Raw genomic sequence first — 13035 nt, 5'->3', positions numbered from 1 at the left:
TGAATACTTTCCGTACCCACTGTATATATATATATATATATATATATATATATATATAAGAATTATTCATAATGTAGTAATTCGTTAATTTATTTATATTAAATGTTTGTTTCATTTATAGTAATTTAATTATTTATTATATTATATATTTTAGATATTTATTTATTTTATTTTAGATATAAATAAATAAATATATATATGCTATATTATATACCAATTAAATATCATTTTGGAAGGAATGGTTTTATATATAAAGTATTCAAGTACATTTTAAATCAAAATGCTCAGACCTAACTATGCCGTTCTCCTACAATGTGGTTAAGTGATGGCATACATAAGGTATGAAGTGAAAGACCAAAGGCCCAAACAAGGTTTTACAAAGCTTGTGACCATTTGAGCTGAAATGATTCATCTCCATGAAAGCAGCACTTCACAGCCCTGATGTTTGTGCAGAAGTCAGTGGGTGTGTGATTTTCAGAAGACAGGGAGGTGAAACGCCGGGGACAGATCTGGAGCAGATTAAGGATGGATGTGTCTTTGATGCACACTGACAGCCCTGCTTAAGATGGGCATTAATACATAAGTGTGCAATGATCAAAACGACCGCCCGCTCAGCCCAAGTGAGAGCTGATTTCATTATGGCTTATCAAAATTGTGCATTTACAAGTAGACAAGGACATTATGGCGGTTCTGTTTAAAGGTATCTGGAGCTTCACTACAGAGCTTCTGTGTTTGGTGTGAGAGTAAAAAGAACCTCCTGAAGAGTTAGTATGAGACCGTTGAGTGCAATCTGAGAGGAGAGATATCCTGAACATTCGATCCACTTCCACCTCTGACCTGGTGTGTTGCATGTCCACAGATCATGATCGGAGAGGGGATTCTGTTCTGCTGTCTGTCCCGAGCGCAGTGCAGAGGAGGAGCTGAAGCTGACATCAACGCCGCCGGCTGCAACTTTAACTCTTTCGTCCGGCGAGGTGTCAGGTTTGTGGGTAGGTCACATTTCTTGTAGATTTTTTTTTTCACTCCTTTATTTCGTTACCTTTAGGCCCCCAGAAGAATTTGAATTTTTTTTGGTCCAGAATTCTGTGGAATTAATTTAATGTGTTAAATGTGTTAAACTGATCTGCAATAAAAGTGATAGTTCAGACAAAAATTTAAATTCTGTCACCATGTACAGTACTTACCCTCTTGTTTCTCCAAAGCTGTTTTTCCACTGAACACAAAAGGAGAAATTATGAAGAATGTTCACAGCTACCTTTGATGACATGATTAGATGCACAAAAAAATTGCAAAAGTGTAGCTCTCAGAACATGTATGTAAATATTCCTGGCAATAAAATGGCTAAATATTTGTGGTCATATCGGTACCAGTATGTCTCTTATGCTCACCAAGGCTGCATTTATTTGATTAAAAATACAGTAAAAACAGTAATATTGTGAAATCTAATATTTACATAATATTTTAATATTTACATTTACATAAAATGACATATTTTAAAATATAATTTATTCTTCATGCAAAGCTGAATTTTCAGCATCATTACTCCAGTCTTCAGTGTTACATGATCCCTTAGAAATCATTATAATACGCTGATCTGGTGTTCAATTAATATCAATCATTATTGGTGGTCAATATTAATAATGGTTCTTTTCACGGTCAATGTTGAAAATATTTTTTAGATAAATTTTTCCAGGATTCTTTGATAAACAAAGCTCAAAAGAGCAATTATTTAAAAGAGAACTCTTTTGTAACACTATAAATGTCTTTACTGTCACTTTTGATCATCCTTGCTGAATGCAAGTATTAATTTATTGTTCTTTTTTTAAATCTTACAAGTTTTCCCTTTTAAAGTTTTCACAGAAAACATAAATTGATATATAATATCAGCCAATATATCGGTTATCAACTTATATTAAAATAAATATCAATAATTATCAGTGTATCACATTCAATGTCTTTTTCCTTTCAGGCGTTCATGTGTTTGGCTTATGCGCCACAGCTTTGATTACCGACATCATTCAGTTGTCGACAGGTTACCCCGCCCCCTACTTCCTGACTGTCTGCAAGCCCAACTACACTCACCTCAATACCTCCTGTGATGAAAGTTTCTTCATCCTGGAGGACATCTGCTCAGGATCTGATGCCGCTGTCATCAACGCCGGCAGGTACGGCTCTGATTCATGGCGAACGGAGACCTAGATCTCTGTTGGATTAACAGTGCCACAGTCATGTGAAACAGAGATTATTTTAACACCAACTGATACAGACAAGTTGATAAAAAATCTTTAAATATTACTCAAGTGTGAACTCCTGATACTCAGGGATTCGTACGAACGAGATACAGGCACAAGAGGCTTCATGGATCCAAGCCTCAGTGCAGCCTAAGAATAGCGGCTGTAGATTAAAGGAATAGCTTTTGATGTACTTTTTAATAAGGTTGGTTTTCAAGGGAACGGATGAGGTTGTGGACCATTTTTCTGCTAGTGTAGATTCACTAAATAATGAAATACTGAAGTGGCTTAAGAATTTCTGAGCATACAGTACACTGACACAAATACCGTTTACCCCATTTATAACTCCAGCTCTGTCTGGAGAGATTCGCTGTTGTGATGATTCAGGAACTCGCAGTCAGACGGAGTTGGACGTGTTCTAGACGAGCAAGTATAATTTGATGCCTCAAGTTCTGAAAGTGTAGATAATGTGGAGGTACATTGCATCTTTTCTCTGGAATATTTTATTTACTGTATGTCAGAGATAATATAGTGTATGCTGTTGTAGCAGTGCTATTTGTGATGGTTTCCTGCTTATGATGCCACTGTTAATGTTTGTTTATCCTCTGAACAGTCAGAGAAGATACAGACACAACATTAGGTTCAACAGATTTAGCTCACCATGGGAGTCTCCCAATATACAGTGGGTATAGAAAAGAATCACCCCACCCCCCCTAAAATAATCACATTTTGTTACTTTGCAGCCTGAAATGAAGACGGACATCGTTTTTTGTTTTTATCCAGCTGTATTTACTCAGTGCAACTTATAACATCCAAGTGAAAGATATAACACCAAAATGTAAAAAAACCCCCAGAATGACTGAGTTGGAAAAAGGATCACCCCCCCTCCTAAAAATGACTTGTAAACTCTATCAGGTGTAGCTAATCACCTTCTCAATGGTACACATTTGACTTTCAATTGTGATCAGCTGTGGTCATTTTGATTAGCTCAGCATGAAAAGAGCTTTCCTGGAGCAGTTCAGTCCTTGGTAGTGCAACTGAAGCAAACAATCAACTATGGGTGGCAGGGGACTGTCAAAAGATCTCTGGGATAAAGTTGTGGACAGGCACAAGTCAGGAGATGGATACAAAAAAAATTCAAAGGTTTTATCAATGCATAGAAGCACAGTGAAGTCTATTATTAAGAAGTGGAAGGTATTTGGTACAACACAGACCCTCCCTGGATCAGGACGTTGCTCCAAACGAAAGAGCCAGGAGGAAACTAGTCAGAGAGGCGACCAAGAGGCCGACAGCAACTCTGAAGCAGTTTCAGGAGTTTATGACAAAGAGTGATCATTGTGTGCATGTGACAACAATATCACAAATTCTCCACAAATGTGGCTTGTATGGGAAGAAAAAAGCCACTCCTCAAGAAAGGCCACATGCAATCACGACTGAGCTTTGCCAAAATGCACCATGAAAATTCTCAGGCAGATGAGACTAAAATTGAATGATTTGGCTTCAACACCAAACGGTAGTAAAGTAAAGCATGGAGGTGGTAATGTCCTGTTATGGGGGAGTTTCTCTGCAGAAGGGACTGGAGCACTTGTCAGGATAGAAGGAAAAATGTATGGGGCAAAATACTGTCAAGTTCTTGAGGAAAATCTGCTGCCCTCTGCCAGAAAGTTGTCAATGGGAAGAAGGTTTACACAGCTTTGATTACCGACATCATTCAGTTGTCGACAGGTTACCCCGCCCCCTACTTCCTGACTGTCTGCAAGCCCAACTACACTCACCTCAATACCTCCTGTGATGAAAGTTTCTTCATCCTGGAGGACATCTGCTCAGGATCTGATGCCGCTGTCATCAACGCCGGCAGGTACGGCTCTGATTCATGGCGAACGGAGACCTAGATCTCTGTTGGATTAACAGTGCCACAGTCATGTGAAACAGAGATTATCTTAACACCCACTGATACAGACAAGTTGATAAAAAATCTTTAAATATTACTCAAGTGTGAACTCCTGATACTCAGGGATTCGTACGAACGATATACAGGCACAAGAGGCTTCATGGATCCAAGCCTCAGTGCAGCCTAAGAATAGCGGCTGTAGATTAAAGGAATAGCTTTTGATGTACTTTTTAATAAGGTTGGTTTTCAAGGGAACGGATGAGGTTGTGGACCATTTTTCTGCTAGTGTAGATTCACTAAATAATGAAATACTGAAGTGGCTTAAGAATTTCTGAGCATACAGTACACTGACACAAATACCGTTTACCCCATTTATAACTCCAGCTCTGTCTGGAGAGATTCGCTGTTGTGATGATTCAGGAACTCGCAGTCAGACGGAGTTGGACGTGTTCTAGACGAGCAAGTATAATTTGATGCCTCAAGTTCTGAAAGTGTAGATAATGTGGAGGTACATTGCATCTTTTCTCTGGAATATTTTATTTACTGTATGTCAGAGATAATATAGTGTATGCTGTTGTAGCAGTGCTATTTGTGATGGTTTCCTGCTTATGATGCCACTGTTAATGTTTGTTTATCCTCTGAACAGTCAGAGAAGATACAGACACAACATTAGGTTCAACAGATTTAGCTCACCATGGGAGTCTCCCAATATACAGTGGGTATAGAAAAGAATCACCCCACCCCCCCTAAAATAATCACATTTTGTTACTTTGCAGCCTGAAATGAAGACGGACATCGTTTTTTGTTTTTATCCAGCACATTGTTTTTTGTTTTTATCCAGCTGTATTTACTCAGTGCAACTTATAACATCCAAGTGAAAGATATAACACCAAAATGTAAAAAAAACCCCAGAATGACTGAGTTGGAAAAAGGATCACCCTCCCTCCTAAAAATGACTTGTAAACTCTATCAGGTGTAGCGAATCACCTTCTCAATGGTACACATTTGACTTTCAATTGTGATCAGTATCAGGTGTAGCTAATCACCTTCTCAATGGTACACATTTGACTTTCAATTGTGATCAGCTGTGGTCATTTTGATTAGCTCAGCATGAAAAGAGCTTTCCTGGAGCAGTTCAGTCCTTGGTAGTGCAACTGAAGCAAACAATCAACTATGGGTGGCAGGGGACTGTCAAAAGATCTCTGGGATAAAGTTGTGGACAGGCACAAGTCAGGAGATGGATACAAAAAAAATTCAAAGGTTTTATCAATGCATAGAAGCACAGTGACGTCTATTATTAAGAAGTGGAAGGTATTTGGTACAACACCGACCCTCCCTGGATCAGGACGTTGCTCCAAACGAAAGAGCCAGGAGGAAACTAGTCAGAGAGGCGACCAAGAGGCCGACAGCAACTCTGAAGCAGTTTCAGGAGTTTATGACAAAGAGTGATCATTGTGTGCATGTGACAACAATATCACAAATTCTCCACAAATGTGGCTTGTATGGGAAGAAAAAAGCCACTCCTCAAGAAAGGCCACATGCAATCACGACTGAGCTTTGCCAAAATGCACCATGAAAATTCTCAGGCAGATGAGACTAAAATTGAATGATTTGGCTTCAACACCAAACGGTAGTAAAGCATGGAGGTGGTAATGTCCTGTTATGGGGGAGTTTCTCTGCAGAAGGGACTGGAGCACTTGTCAGGATAGAAGGAAAAATGTATGGGGCAAAATACTGTCAAGTTCTTGAGGAAAATCTGCTGCCCTCTGCCAGAAAGTTGTCAATGGGAAGAAGGTTTACGTTCTTACTCTTCCATTGCATCAGCAGCTGCCAACATGACAATGACCCAAAGCACACAGCAAAACTGACCAGTGGTTGAAAGAGAAAAAGGTGAATGTCCTTGCATGGCCTAGTCAGAGCACAGACTTATTTGGAAGTCTGTGTGGAATCACTTGAAAGACTGCAGTCCACATCAGATTTAACTGAACTTGAGCAGTTCTGCAAAGAAGAGTGGGCAAATATTGGAAAGTCTAGATGTGCAAAGTCAGTGGAGACCGAGACATCTCTGTCCCAACAGACTAAAGGCTGTAATTGAAGCAAAAGGTGGTTCAACAAAATACTGACACAAGGGGGTGATCCCTTTTCCAACTCAGTGATTGTTTTTTTATGTTTTTTTTTATGACATGTTGGTGTTATTTCTTTCACTTGGGTGTTATAAGTGGCACTGAGTAAATACAGCTGGATAAAACAAATACCTTGTCAGACTTCATTTCAGGCTGCGAAGCAACAAAATGTGATTATTTTAAAAAGGGGTTTATTCTTTTCTATACCCACTGTGTGTGTGTGTGTGTGTGTATATATATATATGAATGATGTTTTTGAATAAAGTTTAATAATGAGAAGAGAACTGTAATTAGATTTTCAAATAAAAACATGAAAAAAACTGTTAAGTCATACCTATGGTCTAGAACAGTGTTTCCCAACCAGGGTGCCGTCTGTCGAGAGCAGGGGTGCCGTATAAAAGAATCATTTTTAATTGCTAAAATGTTCAAAAAAGCATCTATTAAATAATATCCATTTCTGATGTTGCCAATAATTAGAGATGCACCGACTGCCGAAAATTAGTTCACCGCTCAGGTTTCACTTTCACGTGGTGTGAAGCTCTGCGTATTATCCCGCTATATGCGTGTGCGCTCCACTCAGTCGCTCCACTCGTATACGTCCATGCTCATCGGAACAGCAAAGTCCACTCAAAAATTGAGCCGACAGGAAACATGGATGTAGTACAGTATTGTTTCTGTCTGCAATAGCCCTACTGTGCTGTAACAAGGTGTGGTAAATGGTCAACTCTGGTAACGCTGCCCTCTCATTCATTGATCTGCTAACCACTATGTTATGCTCACGTGTTCTGATAATAACAGCTTTCTAGGACTAAACATTATATGGATAATTGGTAAAAAAAAAAAAGTTAAATATCTTAACCCTACTGTTAGACCTAAAAAACAAAAAAAAAGAAAAAGTTAAATATCTTAACCCTACTGTTAGACCTACCTGAAAAACTAAAACGCAATTTATTTAATTCGAAGGCCTGTCGTTATTTTTTATTTGTGCTATCATTATTAATTACTTTATTTGTTCTTATTTTATTACTGACTGCTTACTTGTAATTTTTTATTCAATTCAAAGTTTGAAATCAAGCTATCTTGTGCTACTGCACCAAAATTACCCCACTGTAAAATAAAAAAAAATTTGTGAGATAGCTAGTTATAATGGTAATTAAATAATGTTTACATATGTATAAAAGCCTACATTAAAATCTGTCATATAAATTGGTCTCTTCATTAGAAATTAGCCTACTGATTGCCACCATTGATGGACAAATTTTTTTTATAATATTAAAAATATCTATATGACATTATATTCTGCAGTTCTTCCCTGTTGTACCGAATAGCTATACTTTTCAAATTATCACATCGAAATGAGAAATTCAAATATTGTGACTATACAAATTTTGTAGGGTGCCACAAGTTTGTTAAAATTTCCAAAGGGTGCCGCGACTAAAAAAAAAATGAAACACTGGTCTAGAATAGCAGTGCACTACAAACCACACAAAACACCCTATAGCAACTGAACAGCAACACACTAATAACCACCACTAATGCCGAGTTCACACTGCACGATTTTAGCCCGATTTTTCACTCGCCAACAGGTTTTGCGAAATCGCTGACAAATACCCGAAATCGGAGGCAAATCAGTGCTCGTTCATGCGAGTGACAATCACGCAGTGTGAATTATCAAAGACGCGATCTGAGGGAATCGCCAACACATCACCGACGCCCACAAAATATTTGGCATGCTAAATATCTGGAGCTGTCCACGATTCACAATCACGCAGTGTGCAATGATTTCTGACTGAAAACTACATCGGCGATGACCTACAGCCAATGAGAGACCAAGATACAGGGCAGAGGGAAGTTCGGGGAGGAGTTATAGACCAGAATATCAGTATTTTAATAGATATATGAACAATTATATCATACAGAAACAAGCACAAACATTTGCTTGACCAGCCACAACATCAGCATAACAGTTACTGCACAATTATTTACCTCCAACTCTCTTTGCAGAACACCCAATCCCTGTTCCCTGCATTTCCCTCCTGCATAATCTGTTTTTCTTTTTCTCCTTGTAGCTGGAAATCAGCTCACAGACAATTTGCGGGCTATATATATATTTTATAATTCCAGTCTTGCTCGAGAACTCCGGTCTGACGCACGCGGGTTCTCGCGTTATTTCCTTATCACTTCTCACGTGTGTTTTGTTGTGAAATGTAGTTTGCAGACCAGACAGAGTTGTCGGTGATTCTTCCTATTGTAAAGTCATGCAGTGTGTAACCTCCTGTCACCGATCCATCATGCAATGTGAACACAGCAGCGACTGAATGCTACCCCAGATAGTCACGCAGTGTGAACTCGGCATAACACCCTATAGCAACTGCACAGCAATGCACTAAAAACCACCACTAATAGCCTATAGCAACCACATTGCAACACACTGGACACCACCCCTAATATATTACAGCAACCACATAGCAATGCACTAGAAACCACTCCTGACACCATATAGTTACTGCACAGCAACACACTAAAAAACACTCCTAACACCCTATTGCAACCACATAGCAACGCACTAAGAAACACTCTTAACAACCCAATAGCGACCCTAGCAACCACACAGCAATGCAAAAAAACACCCCCTAATAAACTCAGTATAGCATATGCATCAAGAAGAGAGGTGTGGACTTGGATGTATTTCAAATGCGTCTGCTGTATTCTTTCTCTCCTTTGATGACAGAGTTTATCAGAATTGTTTTCATTTATTTCAGAAAATCCTTCCCATCACAGCATGCAACGCTGGCATCCTTTGCAGCCGTGTATGTCTCAGTGAGTAAAAGTCTTTCAATTCACTGTGCTGTTAGAGACAGATAAAAATGGAGCTGCACTCATGTCACTTTCTGTGCAAAACTGACCCTGATGTGTAGATAAAAGGACAACAGCTCTCCGCTGTAATTTGTGCAGCAACAACATCATGCAGTTTAGTGGAGCTTGTCAATGTAGCGAAATAGAGTGTTGGCCCCTTTGAGCCGTGTGTGTGTGTCTTAATGTGTTTGAATGTAATTGCCCATTCAAGGGTTGGTAGGAATACAACAATTTGTGTCTTTACATTTTTCTCTGCTCTTGACATCAACACAAACTATGTGCACATTATATAAGCTGACAGAATGCCGGTAAAGTCACTTACATTTGCATAAAAATTATAAATGGTCTATTCTAGACGTCAGAGATCTTATGGCACTTATACATAAAGAGCTAAAAATGTGTAGAGTGTAAACAAGTGGTGGTGTTCTGGCAGGTTATTCAATGTGTGTATATCTGTTTAAGTTTTAATATTAAAACCAGAGAAAAACTTGATTTTAAAGTGCATTCTTAAGCTCAAGGTCAGTTGATCTGTTATTTATAATGAGCTGATATACTCAATGTGCTTTTGCTTAAAGCGCTTATGAATTTCTCTGATAAAAGAACTGTTTAAGCTGTTGAAATGACCTTACACATTGTCATCTTATGTACAGTCAGTCTAATAATCTTGAGTCAGTGAGATGGTGACATGTATCTGGGAACCGTACCAAACATCTCATAACTCTGGGGTCTACCAAGTCACAAAATACACAAATCACCACTGAATGTGCTTCAGTGGTGTAGCGATAATGTGCTCTATGATATACTCAAATCAGCTGAATCATGTTCCCTGTGGTTAATTCCTTTCTTCTTAAGTGTTTGAAGATTATTCTAATTATCAAAGCTTGTATGAATTTTTCTCATTGCAAATGTTATGGTTCTGGCTCTACCTGATTTGGCTTCGGCTTGGAAACATCACAGCATATCTGTAATCTTGATCATCTTTTTCTTGTGCAGATGTATTTCAACACCACACTGACAGACTCATCCAAACTGCTAAAGCCTCTTCTGGTGTTCTCCTTCATCATCTGTGCCATCATATGTGGCCTAACCCGCATTATTCAGCACAAGAACCATGCTATTGACGTTTACCTGGGCTTCCTGCTTGGAGGAGGCATCGCTGTTTACCTAGTGAGATGAATATAAGCAGTTTATGATATTTTTAATAGCATTTTGAAGCAATTTCATGATACAAAGGGTCTTGGAAATGCAGTTTACTTGCATGTCTACAACATGAAACATGGGCACTATGATTTAGCCAAATAGGACATGTTCCTGGATCAGATCTTTGTTGGTTCTGGAGTAACATTTCCATCAAATAAGTGTACGCCAAGCTCTAACAGTCCTCTAAAACCAGAAGGAATCAGGCATTTTTCATGGTCCAAACTCAAGCCCTAAGCCTAACCCTAAAATCCGACTAGTTGAGAGAAAAGTTGTTCCAGGACCAAAAAGAATGTTGATCTAGGAACATGTCAAGTAAACTGTTACCAAAACTTATTATTAAGTATGTTAGGAAATACCCATGAAATATTGTGTTTTGTTCGCCCAGGGTTTGTTTGCTGTAGGAAACTTCCAACCGAGCAAGCAGAAACAGACAAGTCAGCTTCACGTTCAGAATTCTCATCGAACTATGGCTGACCTTTGCCAGCAAGGTCACCACCTACCTGCCAAGAGCTGCAGTGGCAGTGATGGCCTCTCATCTTCATGCTCCGAGGGCATACTGCACCGCAACACCAAATACCACCAGGCCGGATCTCTTAGTAGCTTGAAAAGACCAAGTGGAGATGTGGAGGTCATCACCTGCAGTCCTCCACACAAGGAGAACATGGTGACCTTCAATACCTTGCCCAGAGTGCATATGCCTGCCATGGATGAGTCTGCCTTCCGCAACTCCACCATCCACACCTCCTCGGTAGATTTGAGTCGATCGAAGCAGCTGCTGATGCAATGGAAGAGTAAGAACGAGAACCATAAACACTCCCTGCATGCCATGGAAGGCGGACCAGGACTGTCCCCTCCAAACAACATGGACATTCGCTGTAATTCTGAACCCTCAGCTGTGGGAATCAACGGTGAACATAAGGGACCTGGAACCCCTTACCTAAAAATGGCCACTGGAAGTACAACACTACCAAGCAACCCCAGCGGAATTGCTGGCGGTGCTCGGATACCCATCCAGTCTCGACCTGGTTCCTCGCAGTTAGTGCACATCCCAGAGGAGACACGGGAGAACATGGGTGGCTTGCCAAATAGCAGTAACATCCATGACAAATGGCTTAAAAGCATGGAGAGGACTGCGGAGAAGGGTGAGGAGGTACCAGTGGTTAGGACTAACTCTAATGGCCAGCCACGCATAATGCAGGTCATTGCGATGTCCAAGCAGCAAGGTCTTCTGCAGGGAAGCTCTCCCAGTTCTGAGAGCAGCAGCCACACCAGCTCCACAGCACCACTGCAGCGCTACAAGAGCCTAACTGAGGAGTCTGGAGGTCAAGGCAGCACTGGAGCCATCATTCGGGTGGAAGCCCATCCAGAGAACGGCAGACCCCTGGTGCATGCGCACTCCACAGATGGAAGTGGCTCCTGGACGTGGAAGTCCCAAAGCAACTTTAGACAGTCATTTGAGCTCAACGACTTGAATCGGGACTCAGAGAGCTCAGAATCCGTGAGGGATGGGAACAGTTCTACGGACAGAAAGAAGAATGGCTCTAATGCTCCTAAAGTCGTTGCGGTGCCAACTGTCCCGACTGACCGTACTATAACTACAGCAGGTGGTGACCAACATCCCAACCAGACCATTTCCACCATCCGGATCACTCCCATGGAAATGACTGAATCTGGTCCTGAGAGTCGCGATTCGAGCTTGCGCAGAAAAACCAGGATCCTCATCCCTGAAAGAGGAAACAGTCCAGACAATACCAGGACAATTTTTTACAAGGGAACATCCACCACCCCAATTTTCAAAAAGAGTAGTCAGTAATTATCTCTACAAAAACAAAACAAATGAAGAAACCAGAAGAGGTGGGGTGTTTCATAGACACATATGCTATGCTTTACACATCTCCAATGGCATCACTCGTTATGTATGAGATGATTCACTGACTTAAAATTATATGACAAGTAAGAAAAGCACAAAATCCAGGTTTTGGTCGTAATTCTGTTTACTTTAGTGATAATGACATTGTAAACATATGACAGTATATCACATGGAAATGGTCTTACCTTTAATGAAACACTGTGAAGCTGGAACTGTGACTGTGCCAAGATTGAACTGCAACACTGTATTTAAGTATTTAAAATCTCAGATTTTCCATATAGTCATACTTTCACTTATTCATACACTAATAACTATGCTAGCTAAAACCCTTATTTTTGTATTCTGTAAATAACTTTTAAACTTGGTGCTGCCCAATTCTGAGAACGTTATGTAAAAACAAGTTAAGAAAATAGAAAAAGAAAATGTGCAATGCACTCCTCTGAAAACTGTCATTTAAAATTTCTTATGACCATAAGTGCTTAGGATATTCTCTGTAGCAAATGATAGTCATAAAACGACATGCACTTCACGTTTACTACTTGCAATACAAATACTTTACGTACTGTATGTGCTGTATCTGTAGGAATTTGTACGTAAAATTTACATTTTAATAGACACATAAAAGGGTTTATGTTTTAGAAATACAATGATGTATGTATCAGTGTCTAGCCAAAAGAGAAAAATAAAAAAGAACTACGCTTTACGTACAAATACCAACTAATACTAATTAGATTTATTACTTCCATTTAAGACTATTATTGTAAAGGTTACCATTATTGTAAAGGTAAACATTACTATTGCACCAAATGTCTATCTTCCACTCTTTTCTCAAATGTGTATTTGCAAACAAAATTAATTAACCGG

At 39.6% G+C, this 13035-nt stretch overlaps 1 protein-coding gene across 1 annotated transcript in view; it reads left to right on the top strand.

The window, feature by feature from the left end:
* LOC107590274 (phospholipid phosphatase-related protein type 4-like) overlaps positions 1-12613 on the top strand; it is a 20389-nt gene extending 7776 nt beyond the window's left edge. The window contains exons 3-7 of the mRNA XM_016278974.1: positions 860-989; positions 1970-2165; positions 9008-9065; positions 10095-10268; positions 10687-12613. Coding sequence (XP_016134460.1) covers positions 860-989; positions 1970-2165; positions 9008-9065; positions 10095-10268; positions 10687-12114 — 1986 coding nt within the window. The 3' untranslated portion in view covers positions 12115-12613. The remainder of the gene's footprint in view (positions 1-859; positions 990-1969; positions 2166-9007; positions 9066-10094; positions 10269-10686) is intronic.
* The last annotated feature ends 422 nt before the right edge of the window (positions 12614-13035 follow it).

Source organism: Sinocyclocheilus grahami, unplaced genomic scaffold (genome assembly GCF_001515645.1).
Source record: "Sinocyclocheilus grahami isolate Dianchi unplaced genomic scaffold, SAMN03320097.WGS_v1.1 scaffold126.1, whole genome shotgun sequence".
Taxonomy (NCBI): Eukaryota; Metazoa; Chordata; class Actinopteri; order Cypriniformes; family Cyprinidae; genus Sinocyclocheilus; species Sinocyclocheilus grahami.
The sequence above is the reverse complement of the archived record's forward strand: the minus strand, read 5'-3'. Positions and strand labels throughout refer to the sequence as shown.